The 21,889-nt window shown below is 43.5% G+C and overlaps 1 protein-coding gene across 2 annotated transcripts in view; it reads right to left on the bottom strand.

Moving 5' to 3' along the window:
- The window catches only part of ncapg2 (non-SMC condensin II complex, subunit G2), a 93,949-nt gene extending 76,130 nt beyond the window's left edge, over positions 1–17,819 (bottom strand). The window contains exons 1-5 of one of the 2 annotated variants that reach the window (XM_048560354.1): positions 17,710–17,819; positions 7,222–7,336; positions 4,044–4,229; positions 3,163–3,277; positions 1,947–2,104 (exon numbers count right to left, since the gene is read on the bottom strand). In XM_048560354.1, coding sequence (XP_048416311.1) covers positions 1,947–2,104; positions 3,163–3,277; positions 4,044–4,229; positions 7,222–7,299 — 537 coding nt within the window. In that variant the 5' untranslated portion in view covers positions 7,300–7,336; positions 17,710–17,819. The remainder of the gene's footprint in view (positions 1–1,946; positions 2,105–3,162; positions 3,278–4,043; positions 4,230–7,221; positions 7,337–17,709) is intronic. The other variant, XM_048560362.1, reaches the window with a different exon arrangement.
- Positions 17,820–21,889: the final 4,070 nt, after the last annotated feature.

Here is a 21,889-nt window from a genome sequence, read left to right as displayed (position 1 = left end):
TCAGTTCCTCTAGTGTATCTTGCAGATGGTGCACACTGCTGCTCTCACAGTCAGTGGTACAGGTAATGAATATTTGTGACGTGGTGCTAAGCAAGCAGCTGCTTTGTCCTGGATGATGTCAAGCTTCTTGAGTTGTTGGAGCTGCACTCATCCAGACAAATAGGGAGCCTTTCATCACATCTTGACTTATGCCATATAGATGATGGATAAGCTTTGAGGAGTCAGGAAACAAGTTACTCATTGCAAGATTTGCTCATCACCACTGTATTTAAATGGCTAGTCCAGTCTCTGGACCATAGTAACTCCCAAGATGTTGACAATTGGGGATTCAGCAAGAGCAATGCGTTTTTCACCAAGGAGGAGTTCAGTGTTCTCCTATTGGAGATGATTAGATTAGATTCCCTACAGTGTGGAAACAGGCCCTTCAGCCCAACAAGTCCACACCGCCCCTTGAAGAATCCCACCCAGTCCCATCTCCCTATAACCCACACACCCCTCGAACACTATGGGCAATTTAGCATGGCCAATCCACCTAACCTGCACATCTTTGGACTGTGGGAGGAAACCGGAGCACCCGGAGGAAACCCACGCAAACACAGGGAGAATGTGCAAACTCCACACAGACAGTCGCCCGAGGCTGGAATTGAACCCGGGTCCCTGGCGCTGTGAGGCTGCAGTGCTAACCACTGAGCCACTGTGCTGCCCTCATTGCTTTACATTTGGTGTGGTGTGAATGTTACTTTCCACTTTTCAGAAATCAGCCAAAAGCTGAACATATACAAGAGAAAAAGCCTGCAAATAAATTCATAAATTAGCATGCAAGAAGCATGGGCACAGAGCAACATGAGGAGGAAGGCAAGATTGAGAGGTATAGAACATAGGACATTACAGCACAGTACAGGGCCTTCGGCCCTCGATATTGTGCCAACCTGTCATACCAATCTGAAGTCCATCTAACCGACACTATTCCATGCACATCCATATGCTTGTCCAATGACGACTTAAAATGTACTTAAAGTTGGCAAACCTACTACCGTTGCAGGCAAAGCGTTCCATTCCCTTACTACTCTCTGAGTAAAGAAACTACATCTGACATCTGTCATATATCTTTCACCCCCCAATTTAAAGCTATGCCCCCTCGTGCTCGCCGTCACCATCCTAGGAAAAAGGCTCTCCCTATCCACCCTATCTAACCCTCTGATTATTTTATATGTTTCAATTAAGTCACCTATCAACCTTCTTTTCTCTAACGAAAACAGCCTCAAGTCCCGCAGCCTTTCCTTGTAAGACCTTCCCTCCATACCAGGCAACATCCTAGTTAATCTCCTCTGCACCCTTGCCAAAGCTTCCACATCCTTCTTATAATGTGGTGACCAGAACAGTGTGCAATACTCCAACTGCGGCCACACCAGAGTTTTGTACAGCTTCACCATAACCTCTTGGTTCCGGAACTCGATCCCTCTATTAATAAAAGCTAAAACACTGTATGCCTTCTTAACAACCCTGTCAACCTGGGTGGCAACTTTCAAGGATCTGTGTACATGGACACTGAGATCTCTCTGCTCATCTACACTACCAAGAATCTTACCATTAGCCCAGTACTTTGCATTCCAGTTACTCCTACCAAAGTGCATCACCTCACACTTGTCCGCATTAGACTCCATTTGCCACCTCTCAGCCCAGCTCTGCAGCTTATCTATGTCTCTCTGTAACCTACAACATCCTTCGTCACTATCCACAACTCCACCAACCTTAGTGTCGTCTGCAAATTTACTAACTCATCCTTCTAACCCATTATAAAAAAGTCAGACATTGATAAAGTCAACCAGAAACAGGCTAAGAGATATGCAATTACTGTTTACCTTTTTGACTACAAACAATGGCACATATAAATTCATTTGTACAAAATAATCTATATACTTAATATTCTGGTCAAAAATCATTACCGAAAACTTTGCCAATAAGCTTTTCTCCACCAACATTATAAAGGCCGTTTTTCCTAATTCTTCTTTTCCTTCTAATCCTTTGTCCCACCATGTCACAAACAAATGTTGAATTGTAATCTTCAAAGCTCCGTAAAAGTTAGGCAATGCTGGCAAAATACCTGTGAAAAATTAAAAGAAAGGAAGTATTTCAAAAAAATCTTTTGAAGGAATAATGGGTCAATGAATTCTTGGATAGATTTGGAAAGATAGAAACCAATAATCATTGGTGCTATTGTTATGAATATGAAGTTTTTGCAATATCCCATGTGAAGTTATTGATAATATTTTTTCAATCATTGTATTGGTGTCCTTTCCTGGTCATGTTGTTACACATCACAGTTTAAATCCTCAAGTCCAAGATAAAAATAAACTGCAATAAATCAAGTTTTTCAGCAGCATGAACAAAGATCAACTAGTCTCTGGCTATTTGCAGCTACTTGGACGATATTTGCAGACAACACACACTTAGTCTCTCAAGACTGAAAGTTACCAGAGAAAACATGGTTTACATGTTAGTAATTAACTCTATATTAAAACATCACCTGGTATCAGGAGCCCCAGTGGCTGATTCTATTATATGTGTTGCAAATGGAGGCAGTAAATTGAGAAGGTACAGGCTTTGCTGTCCTCAGTTCTTTCACCATTCGTCTCAACCAACTGAGCATTGTTTTCCTTCTCTTCCAATGCCCCTCCCCAACAGTCAGCTACCAAAAGTCCCAGCTATCAGTGCAGTCCCCAATTAGTCTGTCAACATAGAGGAACACGTTATTTTAACTTCCCACTTGCCATTTATGGACAATTTATCATTGCCAGTTTGCATAACGTTCTCCAAAGATCAAAACTCTTTCTGAAAAAAACCTTGACATCTAACTTTGTTAATGTTTGCATAACACACATTCCCTTGTCTTCCCTAACCCAAAATAGCAAACGTATGGACTAAACCTACTCCTTCCGGTCAAACTACTGCCTTTCTTCTAAACCCTTCTTAAGGATGTTCTGTTGCTTACCTTGGGAGGAACTAATAATGAGCTGAGATTAGATGAGGTTTAACCAGAGTCTTACGCAAGAAATTCAATATTTTTCCAAGGCAATTGAGATGGGCCCAACATGGTTCTCCACATTGGTTACTATATACTTGTAAGTTGTAATTAAAAAATGGTGACACCAAGGCACTTACCATTCAAAATAATAGCAATTTCCAGCAAGTCACTGTAAACATCATCTTTATCAATTACACGTACTGAGGCCACAACCACCTCAGTTACACCACTAATCACAGACAGAGTTTTCTGCTGAAAAAGAACAAAGGAGTTTCGATTTTACATTTCATAAAACAAAAATGAAATACAATTTTCAATTCAATATATTTGATACAATTGAAAATCTCCATACTTTCCAAAAAAAATCAAAACAAAATCAACTAAGCATGTAGAGTAACATGCACCAAAGCAAATTCCAGTCCAGTCTATATAGTTCCAGTCTTGACCCATGAAGTTTAAAAAGTTAATGAGGTGATGATCTAGTGGTATTATCACTATACTGTCAATTCTGAACAGTACTCTGGGAACCCAGGGTTTGAATACTGCCATGGGAGATGATGGAATTTGAATTCAGAACCTGGAATTAAGAGTCTAATGATAGCCATTAAATTGTTATCGATAGTCTGAAACAAAAACTGGCTCACCAATCACACTTAGGGAAGGAAATAAATTCCATTGCATGGCCTGGCCTATATGCGATTCCAGACATATGCTGGTGTGGTTGATTCTTAATTGTTGTTGGGGCAATAGATTCTGGTCTAGCCAGTGATGCCCACATCCCATGAATGAATTAAAGAAACAATTACACTGCAAAACAGAAACAAGTGTTTTTGCACATTACAATTTCAGCAGTTTGACAATGTTGATGAGGAAACCTGGCTAGCTTCAGAGAGGAATTTCTGGCAACTCACAGGAATCTTTCATAATAAAGCTGCAATAAAGTTTCTTATGAAATCACTTATATGAAGTTCCTAACAATATAAATGTAAATATATATATATAATATATTTCTCCTCACCATATCCACTGCACCCTCCACCTCCATTTCATCATCACTGTCTTCATGCTGCTGCCAATTTTCCACTGGGTTGTCTAACAGAGCGTTAGTTAGAAGTTTCTTCAGACGCTCCCATAATGCTTCTCTTTGCTTCCGTGGGAACTCCTGTAACACCTCATTCAGATCATACGGATCTGAAGTATTTTTCTAAATATAGGAAAATTAAACTAAAAATCAAATATTTCTCTTAGGTCAATCAATTCACCTTAAAACACATGACCATGCGTAAGATTCACAAAACAAAGTATGAAGCACAGGTGAAGTTAATTTGCCTGATACAAGTCAGAAATGTTCCCATGGTAGATATATCCCAATTACATAAATCCAGCTATCAAATGATCAAATTTGTCATAAAATGTTGACTTCATTCAAATCTTTAATCTCTAGACATTTCATCTCAGAGCTAGATTAACTTCTTTCCATTCTCAGAACCAAGTGGCAGATCTCAGAGCTCCTCAGCACGGTGAGCAGTGCAATCTTCCATTCACGAGTACAGAGTAGTCATAAAATCCAATAAGCAATTGTCAGAAATAATGGGAACTGCAGATGCTGGAGAATCCGACATAACAAAGTATAGAGCTGGATGAACACAGCAGGCCAAGCAGCATCTTAGGAGCACAAAAGCTGATGTTTCGGGCCTAGACCCTTCAGAAGGGTCCACACTTTGTTAAGCAATTCTCAGTTGGGTTTGTAGAAATTTGGCAGTATGTCCCTGTCTTTCAAACCAAATAAGAAAAAATTATATTCATTTGATTTGATTTATTGTCACACGTACCAAGATACAGTGACAAGTATTGTTTTGCATGATAACCAGACAAATCATACCTTACATAAGTAAATCAGAGCAAGAGAACAGAATGCAGAATACTGTGTTACAGCTACAGAGAAGGTGCTCAGAAAGATCAACTGTAACATTTGAGTGGTCTGTTCATACATCCAATAAAAGCAGGGATAAAGCTGTTCTTGAATCTATTGTAAATCAAGCACTATACATAATGAAGGCAATTAAATCCACCTTCTTTCATTCACTCAAGCACTCAGCCAATTCCTGTGATTTTATCTCCAATAGTTTACACACAGGTTCACTTCATAATGATTGGCACTTTGCAAAGAAAAAAAATAACATCAGTCTCAAGCGCTTCTTTTATGACCTTGAATCTATTTGAATTATTTAGCAATTTTCTTTAAGATTTCTTCCAAAAGGTTATCTCTTAATGGATATTTCTCAAGATTTTCCTCATACCACCGATAATAAATCAGTTTGGCAAGACTTTTTCGAACAGCCTCCAGGATCTGAAACTTTCTATGTCATGGTAGCAGAACGAAAGGTGTAGTCTGGCCAGCCAATACAGTTACAACTACACAGAATAATAGACTGCAACTGTAAAAGAGCTCTTCGCATTGGGAAAATAATTGCATTGCCTAAATCATTCCTTAACTAGAACCACACTGAAGCTGTCACTCATGAGATTTTAGTCATGACTGATTGGAGAGAACTTCTAAAGTGCAACATATGCTTATCAGAATGAGAAGTGGTGACATGAGGAAAAGTAATCATGCAGTGGAATGCACTGCCACAGAGAGTAGTGTAGGCAGATTAAATAATTAACGTGTATCTTAAGATGTCTTTTAAGATGTATCTGGACAGGTACATGGATGGGCAGGGAGCAAAGGGATACAGACCCTTAGAAAATAGATGGCAGGTTTAGACAGAGGATCTCGATTGGCGCAGGTTTGGAGGGCTGAAGGGATGTTCCTGTGTTGTAATTTTCTTTGTTCTTTGTTCTAATAATTTTCAAAAAGAGATCGGATAAACACGTGATAGTGTAAATCATTTGAGGGACTACAAGGGAAATATAAGGGACAGTCCAATAAATGAATAGTTCTTTCAAAGCCAGGACATGTAAGCTGGGCCACAGGCATTCTACTGCATTTTATCATTCTACACTCAATGCTCTGATTACATCTGAAGTTTCACAGAAATAAGGTTCTGTTCAAATTTATTAAAACAAATATCTGAGGAGTGGTAATATAAAAAAGCAAAATACTTTAATTGATGGAAGCCTTAAATTAATAAAAAAGGAAACTTAGAAAAGTATAGCAGCAGTTGTGGAGAGAGACCGACTTAACAATCCAAGTCAATGAGCTTTTGTCATAACTCAGAGGTGAGGATTATCGAATAGATTGCAGCTTTTTTCAGTCTTGTCATATTTTTCTGTTCTTAAATCCCATCAAATTAATGGGCAGTTGTTGAAACAACTACAACTTCTAAGGGCAAAAATTAATAAGTTAATAAATTAATAATTAATCAGAATCCAGCTCATCAATCTGTACAGACTGCAGCAGACTGAATCAGCATTGAACCACAGTAGCTGTTGCATTGCATGGATAAAAAGTCCTAAAATTATTTCAATAGCTACTGAGAAGATACATGCATAAGGTAAGCGTATGGTGTGAAGTTAACGGCAGAGGAGATAGAGTAGGCCCAGTTGTGAGAGGCAATAGGAGCGTCAATGCTGGTCTTGTCAGGGCTGGGTCAACTGTCTATGGAGGTCACATGAAACCAGGTTATAGCCCAACAGGTTTATTTGAAATCATAAGCTATTGGAGCGTTGCTCCTTTGTCAGGTGCTTCAAAAGCTGGTAATTTCTGACTATCTTTTGACTGCCTTTGTCCACCACAGTCCAACACCAGCATGTCCACACCATGTCTATGGAGGGTTAGTGGTCAGTCAGATATCAGCTGTAGTTAGGTAGGCATTGGAGCAGGTTTGAACTCCATCCGTCATATCGTGCCTAATTATTAGGTAATACGACAAAGGGCTCCAAAATCTCCAACTCTAGCTCAGAACAGGGACATTTTCGGAGGATTTCAGTCATCGAGTAAACAAGCAACGGATGTTTCTACTTTGCAGGCAAGTCTAAAGAATCAGGTGCATCAGGATTTTTGCATGTCAGTACCATGCAATTCTAGTCAATGCTTCAGCAATGAATATCTTCTGAATGGAAGACCTGGGTCATAAATGATCCAAAGCTTTAGAATTCTAACAACCACAGATTACAACCTGTAATATTAACTACGTTTATTTACGAATTTGAATGAATTATTCAAAAATCATTTTAAAACGTGCAATACTTACATGAAGCTGAATAAAATTCAGGAAGTCATCCAAACATTCATTGCACACAGACTGCAAAAAGAGGTCACGTTTCGACATGATGCGCAATCTACTTCAGCACCTAAAGAAACAGATTCTGACAGAAAATAGACATTTATTACAAAACAGCATAATATGGTGCATATCTGTATAAATCATGGAAGATAAAAGAACAGGTTGAGAACAGCGGTTAAAGCTGTTTTTTTTAATATTCATTCATGGGACGATGGACATTGCTGGGTGGCCAGCTTACTTTATTACCCATCCCTATTGCCTTCTTGAGCCACTGCAGTCCACATGCTGCAGGGGGACAAACAATGCCCTTAGGGATGGAATTCAAGAATTTTGACCCAGCAACAATGAAGTAACAACAATGTATTTCCAAGTCAGGGTTATTGCTTGGAGGGGAACTTACGGGTGATGGTGTTCCCGTGTATCTAATGTCATTGTTCTTCTAGATGGAAGTGTTTGTGGGTTTGGCAGGTGCTATCTAAAGACCTTTGGTGAATTTCTGCGTTCCTCCAACTCTACACTGCTATCTCTGACTCCAGCATCTGCAGTTCTTACTATCTCTGAGGTCATTTTGTTGAGTATATTCAAAGCTGAGTTAGATTGATTTGGTCAGAAATCAATGGAATCTGGGATGATCCCAGAGAACTGGAAAATGGCTACTGTAACAATTTCTGGGCCTACTCTATCTCCTCTGCCGTTAACTTCACACCATACGCTTACCTTATGCATGTATCTTCTCAGTAGCTATTGAAATAATTTTAGGACCTTTTATCCATGCAATGCAACAGCTACTGTGGTGAATTTCTTTAGTAGCACCAATGTGCATTGATTGTCAGTGGTAGTGCAAGTGGATGTCAATGAATGTGGTGCCAATCAAGTGTATTACTTCATTATGGATGCTGTCAAGCTTCAGGAAATTACTTGATTTTCTGAAGAAGGGTCCCGAACCGAAATGTCAACTTTCCTGCTCCTCCAATGCTGCCTGGCCTGCTGCGTTCCTCCAACTCTACACTGCTATCTCTGACTCCAGCATCTGCAGTTCTTACTATCTCTGAGGTCATTTTGTTGAGTATATTCAAAGCTGAGTTAGATTGATTTGGTCAGAAATCAATGGAATCTGGGATGATCCCAGAGAACTGGAAAATGGCTACTGTAACAATTTCTGGGCCTACTCTATCTCCTCTGCCGTTAACTTCACACCATACGCTTACCTTATGCATGTATCTTCTCAGTAGCTATTGAAATAATTTTAGGACCTTTTATCCATGCAATGCAACAGCTACTGTGGTGAATTTCTTTAGTAGCACCAATGTGCATTGATTGTCAGTGGTAGTGGAAGTGGATGTCAATGAATGTGGTGCCAATCAAGTGTATTACTTCATTATGGATGCTGTCAAGCTTCAGGAAATTACTTGATTTTCTGAAGAAGGGTCCCGAACCGAAATGTCAACTTTCCTGCTCCTCCAATGCTGCCTGGCCTGCTGCGTTCCTCCAACTCTACACTGCTATCTCTGACTCCAGCATCTGCAGTTCTTACTATCTCTGAGGTCATTTTGTTGAGTATATTCAAAGCTGAGTTAGATTGATTTGGTCAGAAATCAATGGAATCTGGGATGATCCCAGAGAACTGGAAAATGGCTACTGTAACAATTTCTGGGCCTACTCTATCTCCTCTGCCGTTAACTTCACACCATACGCTTACCTTATGCATGTATCTTCTCAGTAGCTATTGAAATAATTTTAGGACCTTTTATCCATGCAATGCAACAGCTACTGTGGTGAATTTCTTTAGTAGCACCAATGTGCATTGATTGTCAGTGGTAGTGCAAGTGGATGTCAATGAATGTGGTGCCAATCAAGTGTATTACTTCATTATGGATGCTGTCAAGCTTCAGGAAATTACTTGATTTTCTGAAGAAGGGTCCCGAACCGAAATGTCAACTTTCCTGCTCCTCCAATGCTGCCTGGCCTGCTGCGTTCCTCCAACTCTACACTGCTATCTCTGACTCCAGCATCTGCAGTTCTTACTATCTCTGAGGTCATTTTGTTGAGTATATTCAAAGCTGAGTTAGATTGATTTGGTCAGAAATCAATGGAATCTGGGATGATCCCAGAAAACTGGAAAATGGCTACTGTAACAACCCAGTTTAAAAAGGAAAGGTGAGACAGAGAGAGAGAGGCTGAAGACAGAAAACTATAGACCGGTGAGCCTGAGCTCTGTCCTTGGTAAGAATTGAGAGTCCATTATTAAGGGTGAGATTGTACAGTATTTGTAAGTGCATGGTAAAATAAGGCTGAGACAGCACTGCTTCATCAACAGAACATCATGCTTGACAAATTTGTTAGAATTATTTGAGGAGTTAACAAGCAAGTTAGACAAAGGAGAGCCAGTTGATATGATCTAGTTGGATTTCCAGAAAGCCTTTGATAAAGCACTGCTCAGGAGGCTGCTAAATAAGACCCCATTATGTTAGAGGTAGGATAGTGGAATGGATAAAGGACTAGCCAACTGGCAGAAGGAAGACCGTGTAAACAAAAGGGGTCTTTTTCAGGGTGGCAGCTGGTAACTAGTGGAATTCCACAGGGGCCAATGTCAGGACCACAATTATTCATATTATAGATTAACAAATCAGAAGAAGGAACTGAGTGCATTGTTGCTAAGTTTGCAGATGACATAAAGAAAGGTAGAGGGACAGGTAGTGTTGAGGAAGTGAGGCAGTTGCTAAAAGACTGAAAGGTTAGGAAAGTGGGCAATGGAGTAGCAGATGGAATGCAATGGTAAAGTGTGAAGTTATGCTTTTGGTGGTAAGAATAGAGGTGTAGACTATTTTCTAAGCAGGGAAAGTCTTCAGAAATCTGATGCACAGAGCTACTTGGGAGACCTGGTTCAGGATTCACTTCAGGTTAACATGCAGCTTGAGTTTGCAGTTAGAAAAGCAAATGCAATGTTAGCATTAATTTCAAGAGGGCTAGAATACAACAGGACTGCCAAGACTCTAAAAGGCTTTGGTCAGATTGCATTTGGATTATTGTGATCAGTTTCGGCCCCATATTGAAGGATAGATGTGCTGGCATCGGAGGGTATCCGGAGATTTATAAAAATGATCCTGGGGATGATGGGGTCATCATATGAAGAGCTGTTGAGGACTCCAGATCTGTACTCAATGAGTTTTAGAAGGAAAGGTTGGGGGGGAGAACCTCCTTGAAACTTACAGAATAATGAGAGGCCCAAATAGAGTGGACATGGAAATGCTTCCATTAGAAGAAGAGCCTAGAACCCCAGCTCATAGCCGTAGAGTGAAGAGAACAGAACTAAAATACGGAAGAATATCTTCAGCTAGACAGTGGTTCGTCTGTGGAGCCCACTGCCGCAGAAGGCTGTGGAGGCCAAGTCATGGAGTGTATTTAAGACAGAGATGGAGAGGTTATTAATTGATAAGGGGATCAAGGGTTACAAGGAGAAGGCAAGAGAATAAGGTTGAGAAACATATCAGCCAAGATTGAACGGCAGAGCAGACTCAATGGGCAGAATTGTCTAATTCTGTTCCCATATCTTACAGTTTTATGAACACTGAACTGGAAATGTGGGACTGATGAACAATGAAGGATAGGTGAAGGAAGTGGGAGGGAGCAGGCCAGCGAGAGGGAGTGAAGAAAGACACAAGAGGGAGGGAGCAAGAGGGAGAGAGAGCACACGATAGAATGAGCCTAAGCAAGAGAAAGAGAAGGCTACAGTCAGATCAGCTGTGATCATATCAAATGCCAGAGCTGGCTCAATGAGTCAAATGGCAGACTACCTATGTCCTATGACCCTAATCCCTCTTACCTCATCCTGGTGTCCAATCAGATTCTCTCTCCTTCATCCACCTGCCCTTTCTCCCGTTCCTATCTCATTCCTTCCCAATACTATTGGTGTTCCGCACATGAATCCGGTCTACAGATTTATTTGAACTCACCGATTCCTTTATCTCCAAGTGCCACACATAAATGCATCGTAGGATTTTGGTTGAGTAAGTTTAATATCTTTGCCCTGACACAATTTGATGGCAAAGAAAGTATTTATTCAAGGGGTGACCCCACCGACCTCGCAATTCCCCCTTGATGAAGTCTGTTCAATGACTACCCCCCCACTATTAACCCAGTGATGGGTGGGCGTTCTGCCATCTGAAAGCATGGCAAGTAAACCCACACGCAGTCGCTTCCTTGCTCCTGCAAGAGTCCCTCATCCAATGACATGAAGTGCCTGATCGAGGGACCCTGGCATAAGGAATTGGACAGAGAATCTGGGGAAACACCAAAGTACTGCACTGACAGCCATGCTCCACTGCTAATCACACTAACTCCACTCACCTACTCTATCTCCCCTCTCCGCAAATTATCTCCCCACCCTCATTCACTAGTATGCATTGGCCATTCCATGATTCGAAGCATCAAAAGGATGCTGCTGCAACCATCTCCATGGTGACACTTCTGTTTAATAGAGTTGTCAGTCTATAATTCGCTTGCAAGAAATTGAAGTTGAGACCAGGAAGAGATCAACCATGATCATGTTAAATGGTGGAACAGGCTTGAAGAGCTGAATTGCCTACTCCCGCTACTAGTTCCCATGTTCCACAACTGTACAAGCAGGTGTTTCAAAACTTGAGGGTGGGAGCCTTCCATTTCTGGTTGCAGCAGCAGCACCTCGAAGCAGAGGTTTCTGGGAAGGGAGGGATTTTTTTTTTCATCCCTCAGCTATATAAGTGATCGTTGACTGAACCCGAGACCCTACCCGTGTAGGGCCTCCTACCCATCCACCTCCTCTAACCATATACACAAGGGACAAATCAGGTAAGTTTCTCTGCTTCTTTTACGTTCTGATAAGGGGAATAGCAGGGATGGCAGTGCAGGTACAGAAATGTTCCTCCTGCATGATGTATGAGGTGAGGGACGTCATTAGTGTCCCATCCAAATATATTTGCAGGAAGTGTGCCCAACTCTTGCTCTTCCAAGACGCGTTGGAGAACTGGAGCAGGAGCTGGATGAACTTCGGATCATTCGGGAGGCAGAGTCAGTGATAGAGAAGAGTTACAGGGAAGTAGTTACTCCTAAGCACGAAGAAAGCTGGGTAACTGTAAGAAGGGGGAAAAAGCAGTCAGTGCAGGGATCCCCTGTGGTCGCTCCCCTGAAAAACGAGTATACCGTTTTGGATACTGTTGGGTGGGACGACTTACCGGGGCATGCACTGGGGTGCAGGTCTCTGGCACAGAGTCTGTCCCTCTTGCACAGAAGGGAAAGGGGGTAGGGCAGGTGACGTGGTGTACATGGACTTCAGTAAAGCCTTTGATAAGGTTCCACATGGTAGGCTATTGGAGAAAATACAGAGGCACAGGATTGAGGGAGATTTAGCAGTTTGGATTAGAAACTGGCTTTCTGTAAGAAGGCAACGAGTGGTGGTTGATAGAAAATATTCAGCCTGGAGTCTGGTTACTAGTGGTGTGCCACAAGGATCTGTTTTGGGACCACTGCTGTTTGTCATTTTTATAAATGACTTGGATGCAGGCATAGGTGGATGGGTTAGTAAGTTTGCAGATGACACTAATGTCAGTGGAGTGGTGGGCAGTGTGGAAGAATGTTGCAGGTCGCAGAGAGACTTGGATAAACTGCAGAACTGGGCTGAAAGATGGCAAATGGAGTTCAATGCGGATAAACGTGAGGTGATTCACTTTGGGAAGAATAATAGGAAGTCAGAATACTGGGTCAATGGAAAGATTCTTGGAAGTGTGGATATGCAGAGGGATCTTGGGAGTCCATGTACACAGATCCCTGAAAGTTGCCACCCAGGTTGATAGTGCTATTAAAAAGACTTATGGTGTGTTAGGTTTTATTGGTAGAGGGATTGAGTTCCGGAGCCGTGATATCATGCTGCAACTGTACAAAACGCTAGTGCGGCCTCATTTGGAATACTGCATGCAGTTCTGGTCACCCCATTACAGGAAGAATGTGGAAGCATTGGAAAAGGTGCAGAGGAGATTTACCAGGATGTTGCCTGGTCTGGAGTGCAGGCCCTATGAAGAAAGGCTGAGGGACTTGGGTCTGTTCTCATTGGAGAGAAGGAGGCTAAGAGGGGATTTAATAGAGATATACAAGATGATCAGAGGATTAGACAGGGTGTGACAGTGAGACTCTTTTTCCGAGGATGATGACTTCAGCTTGTACAAGGGGACATAGTTACAAATTGAGGGGTGATAGATTTAAGACAGATGTCAGAGGCAGATTCTTTACTCAGAGAGTGGTAAGGGCATGGAACGCCCTGCCTGCTAATGTAGTTAACGCAGTCACATTAGGGGCATTTAAACAGTCCTTGGATCAGCATGTGGATGACGATGGGATAGTATAGGGGGAGGGACTAAGATTAGTTCACAGGTTGGTGCAACATTGAGGGCCGAAGGGCCTGTTCTGCGCTGTTTTGTTCTATGTTCTATGGAAAACAGCATGCACCTATTTTCTACAATTTTATAAAGGAACATAAAAGAAAAGCTTTACTGGTGCTCTGCAGGGGACTGATGAGATCACATCTGGAATACTATGTCTTGGCCTACTTATTTGAAAAATAGTTAATTGTTTCAGAGGCATTTCAAATTGATAATGGGAACTGCAGATGCTGGAGAATCCAAGAAAACAAAGTGTGGAGCTGGATGAACACAGCAGGCCCAGCAGCATCTCAGGAGCACAAAAGCTGACGTTTCAGGCCTACACCCTTCATCAAAGAGGGGGATAGGGAGAGCGTTCTGGAATAAATAGGGAGCGAGGGAGAGGCGAACCAAAGATGGAGAGAAAAGAAGATAGGTGGAGAGGAGAGTATAGGTGGGGAAGTAGGGAGGAGATAGGTCAGTCCAGGGAAGACGGACAGGTCAAGGAGGTGGGATGAGGTTAGTAGGTAGGAAATGGAGGTGCAGCTTGAGATGGAAGGAAGGGATGGGTGAGAGGAAGAACAGGTTAGGGAGGCAGAGACAGGCTGGGCTGGTTTTGGGATGCAGTGGGGGGAGGGAATGAGCTGGGCTGGTTGTGTGATGCAGTGGGGGGAGGGGACGAACTGAGCTGGTTGTGGGATGCGGTGGGGGAAGGGGAGATTTTGAAGCTGGTGAAGTCCACATTGATACCATTGGGCTGCAGGGTTCCCAAGCGGAATATGAGTTGCTGTTCCTGCAACCTTTGGGTGGCATCATTGTGGCACTGCAGGAGGCCCATGATGGACATGTCGTCTGAGGAATGGGAGGGGAAGTTAAAATGGTTTGCGACTGGGAGGTACAGTTGTTTATTGCGAACCGAGCAGAGGTGTTCTGCAAAGCAGTCCCCAAGCCTCCGCTTGGTTTCCCCAATGTAGAGAAAGCCACACCGGATACAATAGATACAGCAAACCACATTGGCGGATGTGCAGGTGAACTTCTGCTTAATATGGAAAGTCATCTTGGGGCCTGGGTTAGGGGTGAGGGAGGAGGGGTGGGGGCAAGTGTAGCACTTCCTGCGGTTGCAGGGGAAGGTGCCGGGTGTGGTGGGGTTGGAGGGGAGTGTGGAGCGAACAAGGGAGTCACGGAGAGAGTGGTCTCTCCAGAAGGCAGACAAGGGTGGGGATGGAAAATTATCTTGGGTGGTGGGGTCGCATTGTAGATGGCAGAAGTGTCGGAGGATGATGCGTTGTATCCGGAGGTTGGTGGGGTGGTATGTGAGAACAAGGGGGATCCTCTTTGGGCGGTTGTGGCGGGGGCGGGGTGTGAGGGATGTGTTGCGGGAAATGCGGGAGACACGGTCAAGGGCGTTCTCAACCACTGTGGGGGGCAAGTTGCGGTTCTTGAAGAACTTGGGCATCTGGGATGTGCGGGAGTGGAATGGCTCATCCTGGGAGCAGATGCGGCGGAGGCGGAGGAATTGGGAATAGGGGATGGAATTTTTGCAGGAGGGTGGGTGGGAGGAAGTGTATTCTAGGTAGCTGTGGGAGTCGGTGGGCTTGAAATGGACATCAGTAGCTAGCTGGTTGCCTAAGATGGAGACTGAGGGGTCCAGGAAGGTGAGGGATGTGTTGGAGATGGCCCAGGTGAACTTGAGGTTGGGGTCGAAGGTGTTGGTGAAGTGGATGAACTGTTCGAGCTCCTCTGGGGAGCAAGATGCGGCGCTAATACAGTCATCAATGTAACGGAGAAAGAGGTGGGGTTTAGGGCCTGTGTAGGTGCGGAAGAGGGACTGTTCCACGTAACATATAAAGAGACAGGCATAGCTGGGGCCCATGCAGGTGCCCATGGCCACCCCCTTTGTCTGTAGGAAGTGGGAGGAATCGAAAGAGAAGTTGTTGAGGGTGAGGACGAGTTCGGCTAGGCGGATGAGGGTGTCGGTGGAGGGGGAATGGTCAGGCCTGCAGGAAAGGAAGAAGCGGAGGGCCTTGAGGCCATCTGCATGAGGAATACAGGCGTATAGGGACGGGACGTCCGTGGTGAAAATGAGGTGTTGGGGGCCAGGGAATTGGAAGTTCTGGAGGAGGTGGAGGGTGTGGGTGGTGTCACTGACATAGGTGGGGGGTTCCTGGACGAAAGGGGAGAAAATGGAGTCCAGATAGGTGGAATCAATGTGGACTTCACCAGCTTCAAAATCACCCCTTCTCCCACCGCATCCCACAACCAGCCCAGTTCATTCCCTCCCCCCACTACATCCCAAAACCAGCCCAGCCTGACTCTGCCTCCCTAACCGGTTCTTCCTCTCACCCATCCCTTCCTCCCACCCCAAGCCGCACCCCCATCTACCTACTAACCTCATCCCACCTCCTTGACCTGTCCGTCTTCCCTGGACTGACCTATCCCCTCCCTACCTATACTCTCCTCTCCACCTATCTTCTTTTCTCTCCATCTTCGGTCCGCCTCCCCCTCTCTCCCTATTTATTCCAGAACCCTCTCCCCATCCCCCTCTCTGATGAAGGGTCTAGGCCCGAAACGTCAGTTTTTGTGGTCCTGAGATACTGCTTGGCCTGCTGTGTTCATCCAGCTCCACACTTTGTTATCACTGGACTCATGCCTGGGATGAAGGGCATATTTATTTAGAAACAGATTAGACCAATATCTAATTAGAGTTCAGAAAATGTGATGCGATCTTTTCAAACATACAAGATTTTGAGGCAATTGCACTGGATGCATATGTGGACGACGTTGTTTTCTCTTGGGGTTGAGATCAAAAAGTACAGTTTAAGAATAAGAGGTCATCCCTTTAAGACAAGGATAAGTAAAAATTTCTCTCAAAAGAATTGTTAATGTAGGGACAGATAGTGGGAACTGCTGGCACTGGAGAGTCTGAAAATACAAGGTGTAGAGCTGGATGACCACAGCAGGCCAAGCAGCATCAGAAGAGCAGGAAATCTGACATTTCGGGTCTAGACCATTTCTAAAGAAGGGTCTAGACCCAAAATGTCAGCTTTCCTATTCCTCTGATGCTGCTTGGCCTGCTGTGTTCATCCAGCTCTTACACCTTGTTATCTATGTTAATGCGGGGAGTTCTCTTTCCCTGGAAGGCAGTGAATGCTGGGTGTTCAATCTCTAATAACAACAAAATTAGAGGTTTCAGGAAAAGCTCAGCTGGTTTGGCAGCGTCCGTGAAGAACAAAAAAATCAGTTAACGTTTCAGGTCCGGTGACGCTTCCTCAGAACTGTTCTGAGGAAGGGTCACCGGATCCAAAATGTTACATGTGATCTTTTTTCTTCACAGATGCTGTCAGATCTGCTGAGCTTTTCCAGAAACCTCTTTTTGTTCCTGATTTACAGCATTCGCAGTCCTTTTGGTTTTCAATCTCTAATGAAACTAACAGATCATGCAATGCAAGTTCCTCCCCAAGACTCTCGTTACCCTGACTTGGAAATATGTCACCATTCTTTCAAATGCAGCTGAATTAAAATCCTGGAATACCACTCCTAACCGTGCTGAACATAGCTACAACCCAAGGACTGCAGATATTCAAGGAGGCCACTCACCACCATCTTCTCCGAGGCAATTAGGAATGGGCAATAAATGCTGGCCTAACTAATGACACTCACATCCCTTGAAGGAATATACATTTTTTTTAAAAAATCCCCTGCTCAGTTTTAGTAGCATAGAGCTTTATTGGTTCATTGAAATCAGAATTTACACATTCTTACATGTCAACACCAGCCCTCAAACTCAATCTGTTCCTGTGATACGTTAAATTGCGATTTCTACTGCAGGGAAGATACGCATTTGAAAAACACAAACGATATACAAACACGCAGAAGTTCCTGAGGCACGATCCAATTTACACAAGAAGTCATTTGATACCCACACATACTAAAAACGAGTTACTGAACCTCTGCTCATTCCCCAAGTCGCTCTTGTCACTCGCGGCAGATTGGGACACAACAGTCCTCATGTCCTGAGAACAGAAGTGTATTACACAACCGTTCTTGTTTTTCCTTTTGATCTTACCTGGGAATAAGATGCACCGAAACCAGCGTCACGTTTTTTTTGTATTTTCTTGACGTTTGCCTGCAGAAGGAAAGGGAGCCAAAATGCGCGCGCTATCACCAGCAGACCATCAGTACTGCGCATGCGTGCGTTCAAACCGGGCGCGCGGATGAGGCCCCGCCCCTAACTGTCGCCGGGTGGCTGAGGGAGGCCCCGCCCCTACAAGTCACCAAGCAACACGGGGAGGCTCCGTCCCGAACTGGGAGCTACGTCAATGAAGTGCCTGTGGGGGTAGGGGATGACGTTTCGTGCTGAGACGCTTCATCAGAAAAGGGGGATGGGAAGAAGATTCTGAAATAAATAGGGAGAGAGGGAGAGAGGGGGAGGCGGACTGAAGATAGATAGAGGAGAAGATACGTGGAGGCGAGAGGTGGGATGAGGTTAGTAGGTAGGAAATGGAGGTGCGGCTTGAGGTGTGAGGAGGGGGATGGGTGAGAGGGAAAACAGGTTTGGCAGGTGGGGACAAGCTGGGCTAGTTTTGGGAGTCGGGGGGGAGGGGAAATCCACATTGATACCATTGGGCTGCAGGGTTCCCAAGCGGAATATGAGTTGCCATTCCTGCAACCTACGGGTGGCATCATTATGGCACTGCAGGAGGCCCAGGATGGACACCAGCCCAGCTCATCCCTCCCTCCCTAACCTGTTCTTCCTCTCACCTATCCCCTCCTCCCACCTCAAGCTGTACCTCCATTTCCTATCCACTAACCTCATCCTGCCCCCTTGACCTGTCTGTCCTCCCTGGACTGACCTATCCCCTCCCTACCTCCCCCCCCCCCCCCCCATACTCTCCTCTCCACCTATCTTCTCCTATATCCATCTTTGGTCTGCCTCCCCACCCCCCCCTTCCATTTATTTTAGAATCCTCTCCCCATCCCCCTTTTCTGATGAAGGGTCTAGGCCTGAAACGTCAGCTTTTGTGTTCCTAAGATGCTGCTTGGCCTGCTGCGTTCATCCAGCCCCATGCTTTGTTATCTTGGATTCTCCAGCATCTGCAGTTCCCATTATCTCTGAAGTAGAAGTGTTGTTGTGCTAACCACAGTACAGTGCTTGTAACAAGTTCAAACAAAGCAAACTAGAGAGCTGCTGATAAAAATGACATTCCAGACTGACCATGGCTGAAGCTGGAAGTATGTCTCATTATGCTAACAGAAGCTAATTATCTTGTCATGGTAGATTATTGAATTGAATCATTTGTTGTTGTGTGTATTCAATATAAAATACAATGAAAAGTTTATACTGTCTCTATGAATAGGTGCCATTTTCATTAACCTAAAATAATATGTAAAAAAATAACTTAGAGTCCTCCTTTTCCTTCCCTGCTATTACAGTCCCACTCTGAACTTCACCAGCTGCTCCATTATGTTTAGTTAATTGCTGTGTTGCAAGCACTTATCCCTGTAATACCCCAGTAGTCACTGGCTGACAATTGGAAAATGACCTATTTATTAATACTCTTTGTTTCCTGTCTGCCAACCAGTTCTCCTGCTCCTAAGATGCTGCTAGCTTTCTTGCTCCTAGGATGCTGCTTGGCCTGCTGTGTTCATCCAGCTCAACACCTTGTTATCTCAGATTCTCCAGCATCTGCAGTTCCTATTATCTCCATCCACATCAGTATGCTATTCCTATCCTATATCCTAATTTTATGTGGGACCTTATCTAAAGGCTCTGCAACCACATTCACTTGGTCCACTTATCAACTGTACTCATTACATCTTGAAAAATTCCACTAGATCTTTCAAACATGATTTTCATTTCATAGAGAGGCCCTCATGAAGGCCCTGGTCAAGAAAAAGAAAGGGGCATATGACATGTATAGCCAGCTGAGATCAAGTGAATTAGTGGAGGAGTATAGGATCTGTCGGAGGACACTGAAGGGACGAATCAGGAGGGCTAACTGGCATCAAAAGATGGCTTTGGTAAGGTAACAGAGAATCCCAAGAAATTCTACAAGTACGTGATGGACAAAAGAGTGAATAGGAACACTTAAAGGTTAAGATCAACAAGGTTGTCTGAGTGTGCAGCTGCAAGAGATGGGTGAGATCCTGAATGAATATTTCTAATTAGCATTTACCATCGAGAAAGGTGTAGATGCTAAGAAATTTGGGAAAATAAACAGTGATGTCTTTAAAAGAGTCCACATTATAGAAGAGGAGGTGCTAGAAATTTTAAAATGCATTAAATAGATAAATCCCTGGGACGAGATGAAGTGTATCCCAGGATTTTGTGGGAGGCGAGGGACAAAATTGCAGGCCCTAACAGAAACATTTGTATCATCAATAGCCATGGGTGTGGTATCAGAAGATTGGAGGTGGCTGATATTGTGTCATTATTTAAGAAAGGCAATAGGAAAATGTTTGGTAATTATAGACCAGCAAAAGTCTGTGGTGAGTCAGTTGTTCAAAAGCATTCTGAGGGATAGGATCGACGGGTATTTGAAGAGGCAAGGACTCACCACGGTTAGTCAGCATGGCTTTGTGCATGGGAAATCGTGTTTCATGAATTTGATTGAATTTTTTGAAAGGGTGACAAAGAAAGTAGATGACATTGGTGCAATTGATATTGTCAGCATGGGTTTTAGCTAAGCCTTTGACAAGGTACCACATGGTGGATTGTGGAGTAAGGTTAATTCTCACACTCAGCTAGCTTAATTGGCTTGATGGTAGGAGACAGAGTATGGTGGTAAAGGGTTTTTTTCTCACACTGGAGGCCTGTGACCAGCAGTGTATTAAAGGGATCAGTGCTGGGTCAACTGTTATTCTTCACTTATTTAGCAATTTGGATGAGAATTTTGGAAGTATGGTTAATAGGTTTGTGGATGACATCAAGATTGGTGGTATAGTGGACAGTGAAAAAGGTTATCAAGGAATAAAGCAATGTCTTGATCACCTGGGCTGAGGAATAACAGATGGAGTTTAATTTAGATAAATGGAAGGTATTGCATTTTGGTAGGTCAAATCAGGGCAGGACTTAGAGTCAATGGTAGGGCACTGGGGAGTGTTATAGAACCAAGAGATCGAGGGGTACAGGTTCATAACTGCTTGGAAGTGGAGAGACAAGTAGACAGGGTGGTGACAAAGGCTTTTGACCTGCTTGCTTTCATCAGTCAGTGCATTGAGTATAGGAGTTGGGGCATCTTGTTGCAGTTGTACATGATGGTGATGAGGTCTCATTTGGAGTACTGAATCCAGTTCTGGTCGCCCTACAATAGAAAGGATATTATTAAACTAGAAAGAGTGTGGAAAAATTTAGAAGAATGCTACCTGGACTGGAAGGTTTGCGTAATAGAGAGATGCTGGATAGGCTGGGACTGTTTTTCCTGGAGTGTAGGAAACTGAGGGATGACCTTTTAGAGGTTTATAAAGTCATGAGAAGCATAGACAAGGTAAATAGATAATGTATTTTCCTCTTGGTAGGGGAATTTAAAGCTAGAGGGCATAGGTTTAAGGTGAGAGGGGAGAGATACAAGAGAGTCCAGAGGGATCATTTTTTTCACACAGATGGTCTGGGAAACAGGCTGGTGGAGGCAAGTCCAATTTCGTCATTTAACAAACACTTGAACAGATACATGGATTGTATAGGTATAGAGGAACATAGACAAAATGCAGGCAAATAGAACTAGTTTAATTGTAAAAACTAGTTTAATTGTAAAACAAAAATGGACAAGTTAGGCCAAAGGGCCTATACTCATGCAGTAAACCTCAATGACTGTGAAAAGATAGGAAAAAGAGAGTGTGTATGGATGGGCACTTCTCCGATTGGAGATAAATTGAAGGTGGTGTTCATAGGGATCGGTGTTGAGACCCTTGTTTTTTTTCCTGATTTGGAAATGAGTGTTGATGGCAAAATCTCTAAATTTTGCAGACAATACTAATCTTGGGAAGTATATTGAAGATGATGCTGAGCGACTTCAGGGACATTGACAAGTTGGCCAATTGGGCAGATGCCTGGCAGATAAATTTTAAAAGTGTGAGTTAATCATTTTACAGAAGAAACAGAGACAATACAGGCTCAATGGTACAACTTTGAGGGGAGTACAGGATTAGAGGAAACTTGAGGTTCACAGATTCTCTGAAGCTGGCCAGGCAAGTTGAAATATTTGTGAAGGAGGCTTATCGGAAATTTACTGCAATGATACCAGGAA

Source organism: Stegostoma tigrinum, chromosome 2 (genome assembly GCF_030684315.1).
Source record: "Stegostoma tigrinum isolate sSteTig4 chromosome 2, sSteTig4.hap1, whole genome shotgun sequence".
Taxonomy (NCBI): domain Eukaryota; kingdom Metazoa; phylum Chordata; class Chondrichthyes; order Orectolobiformes; family Stegostomatidae; genus Stegostoma; species Stegostoma tigrinum.
This window is presented reverse-complemented; position numbering and strand designations above follow the sequence as displayed.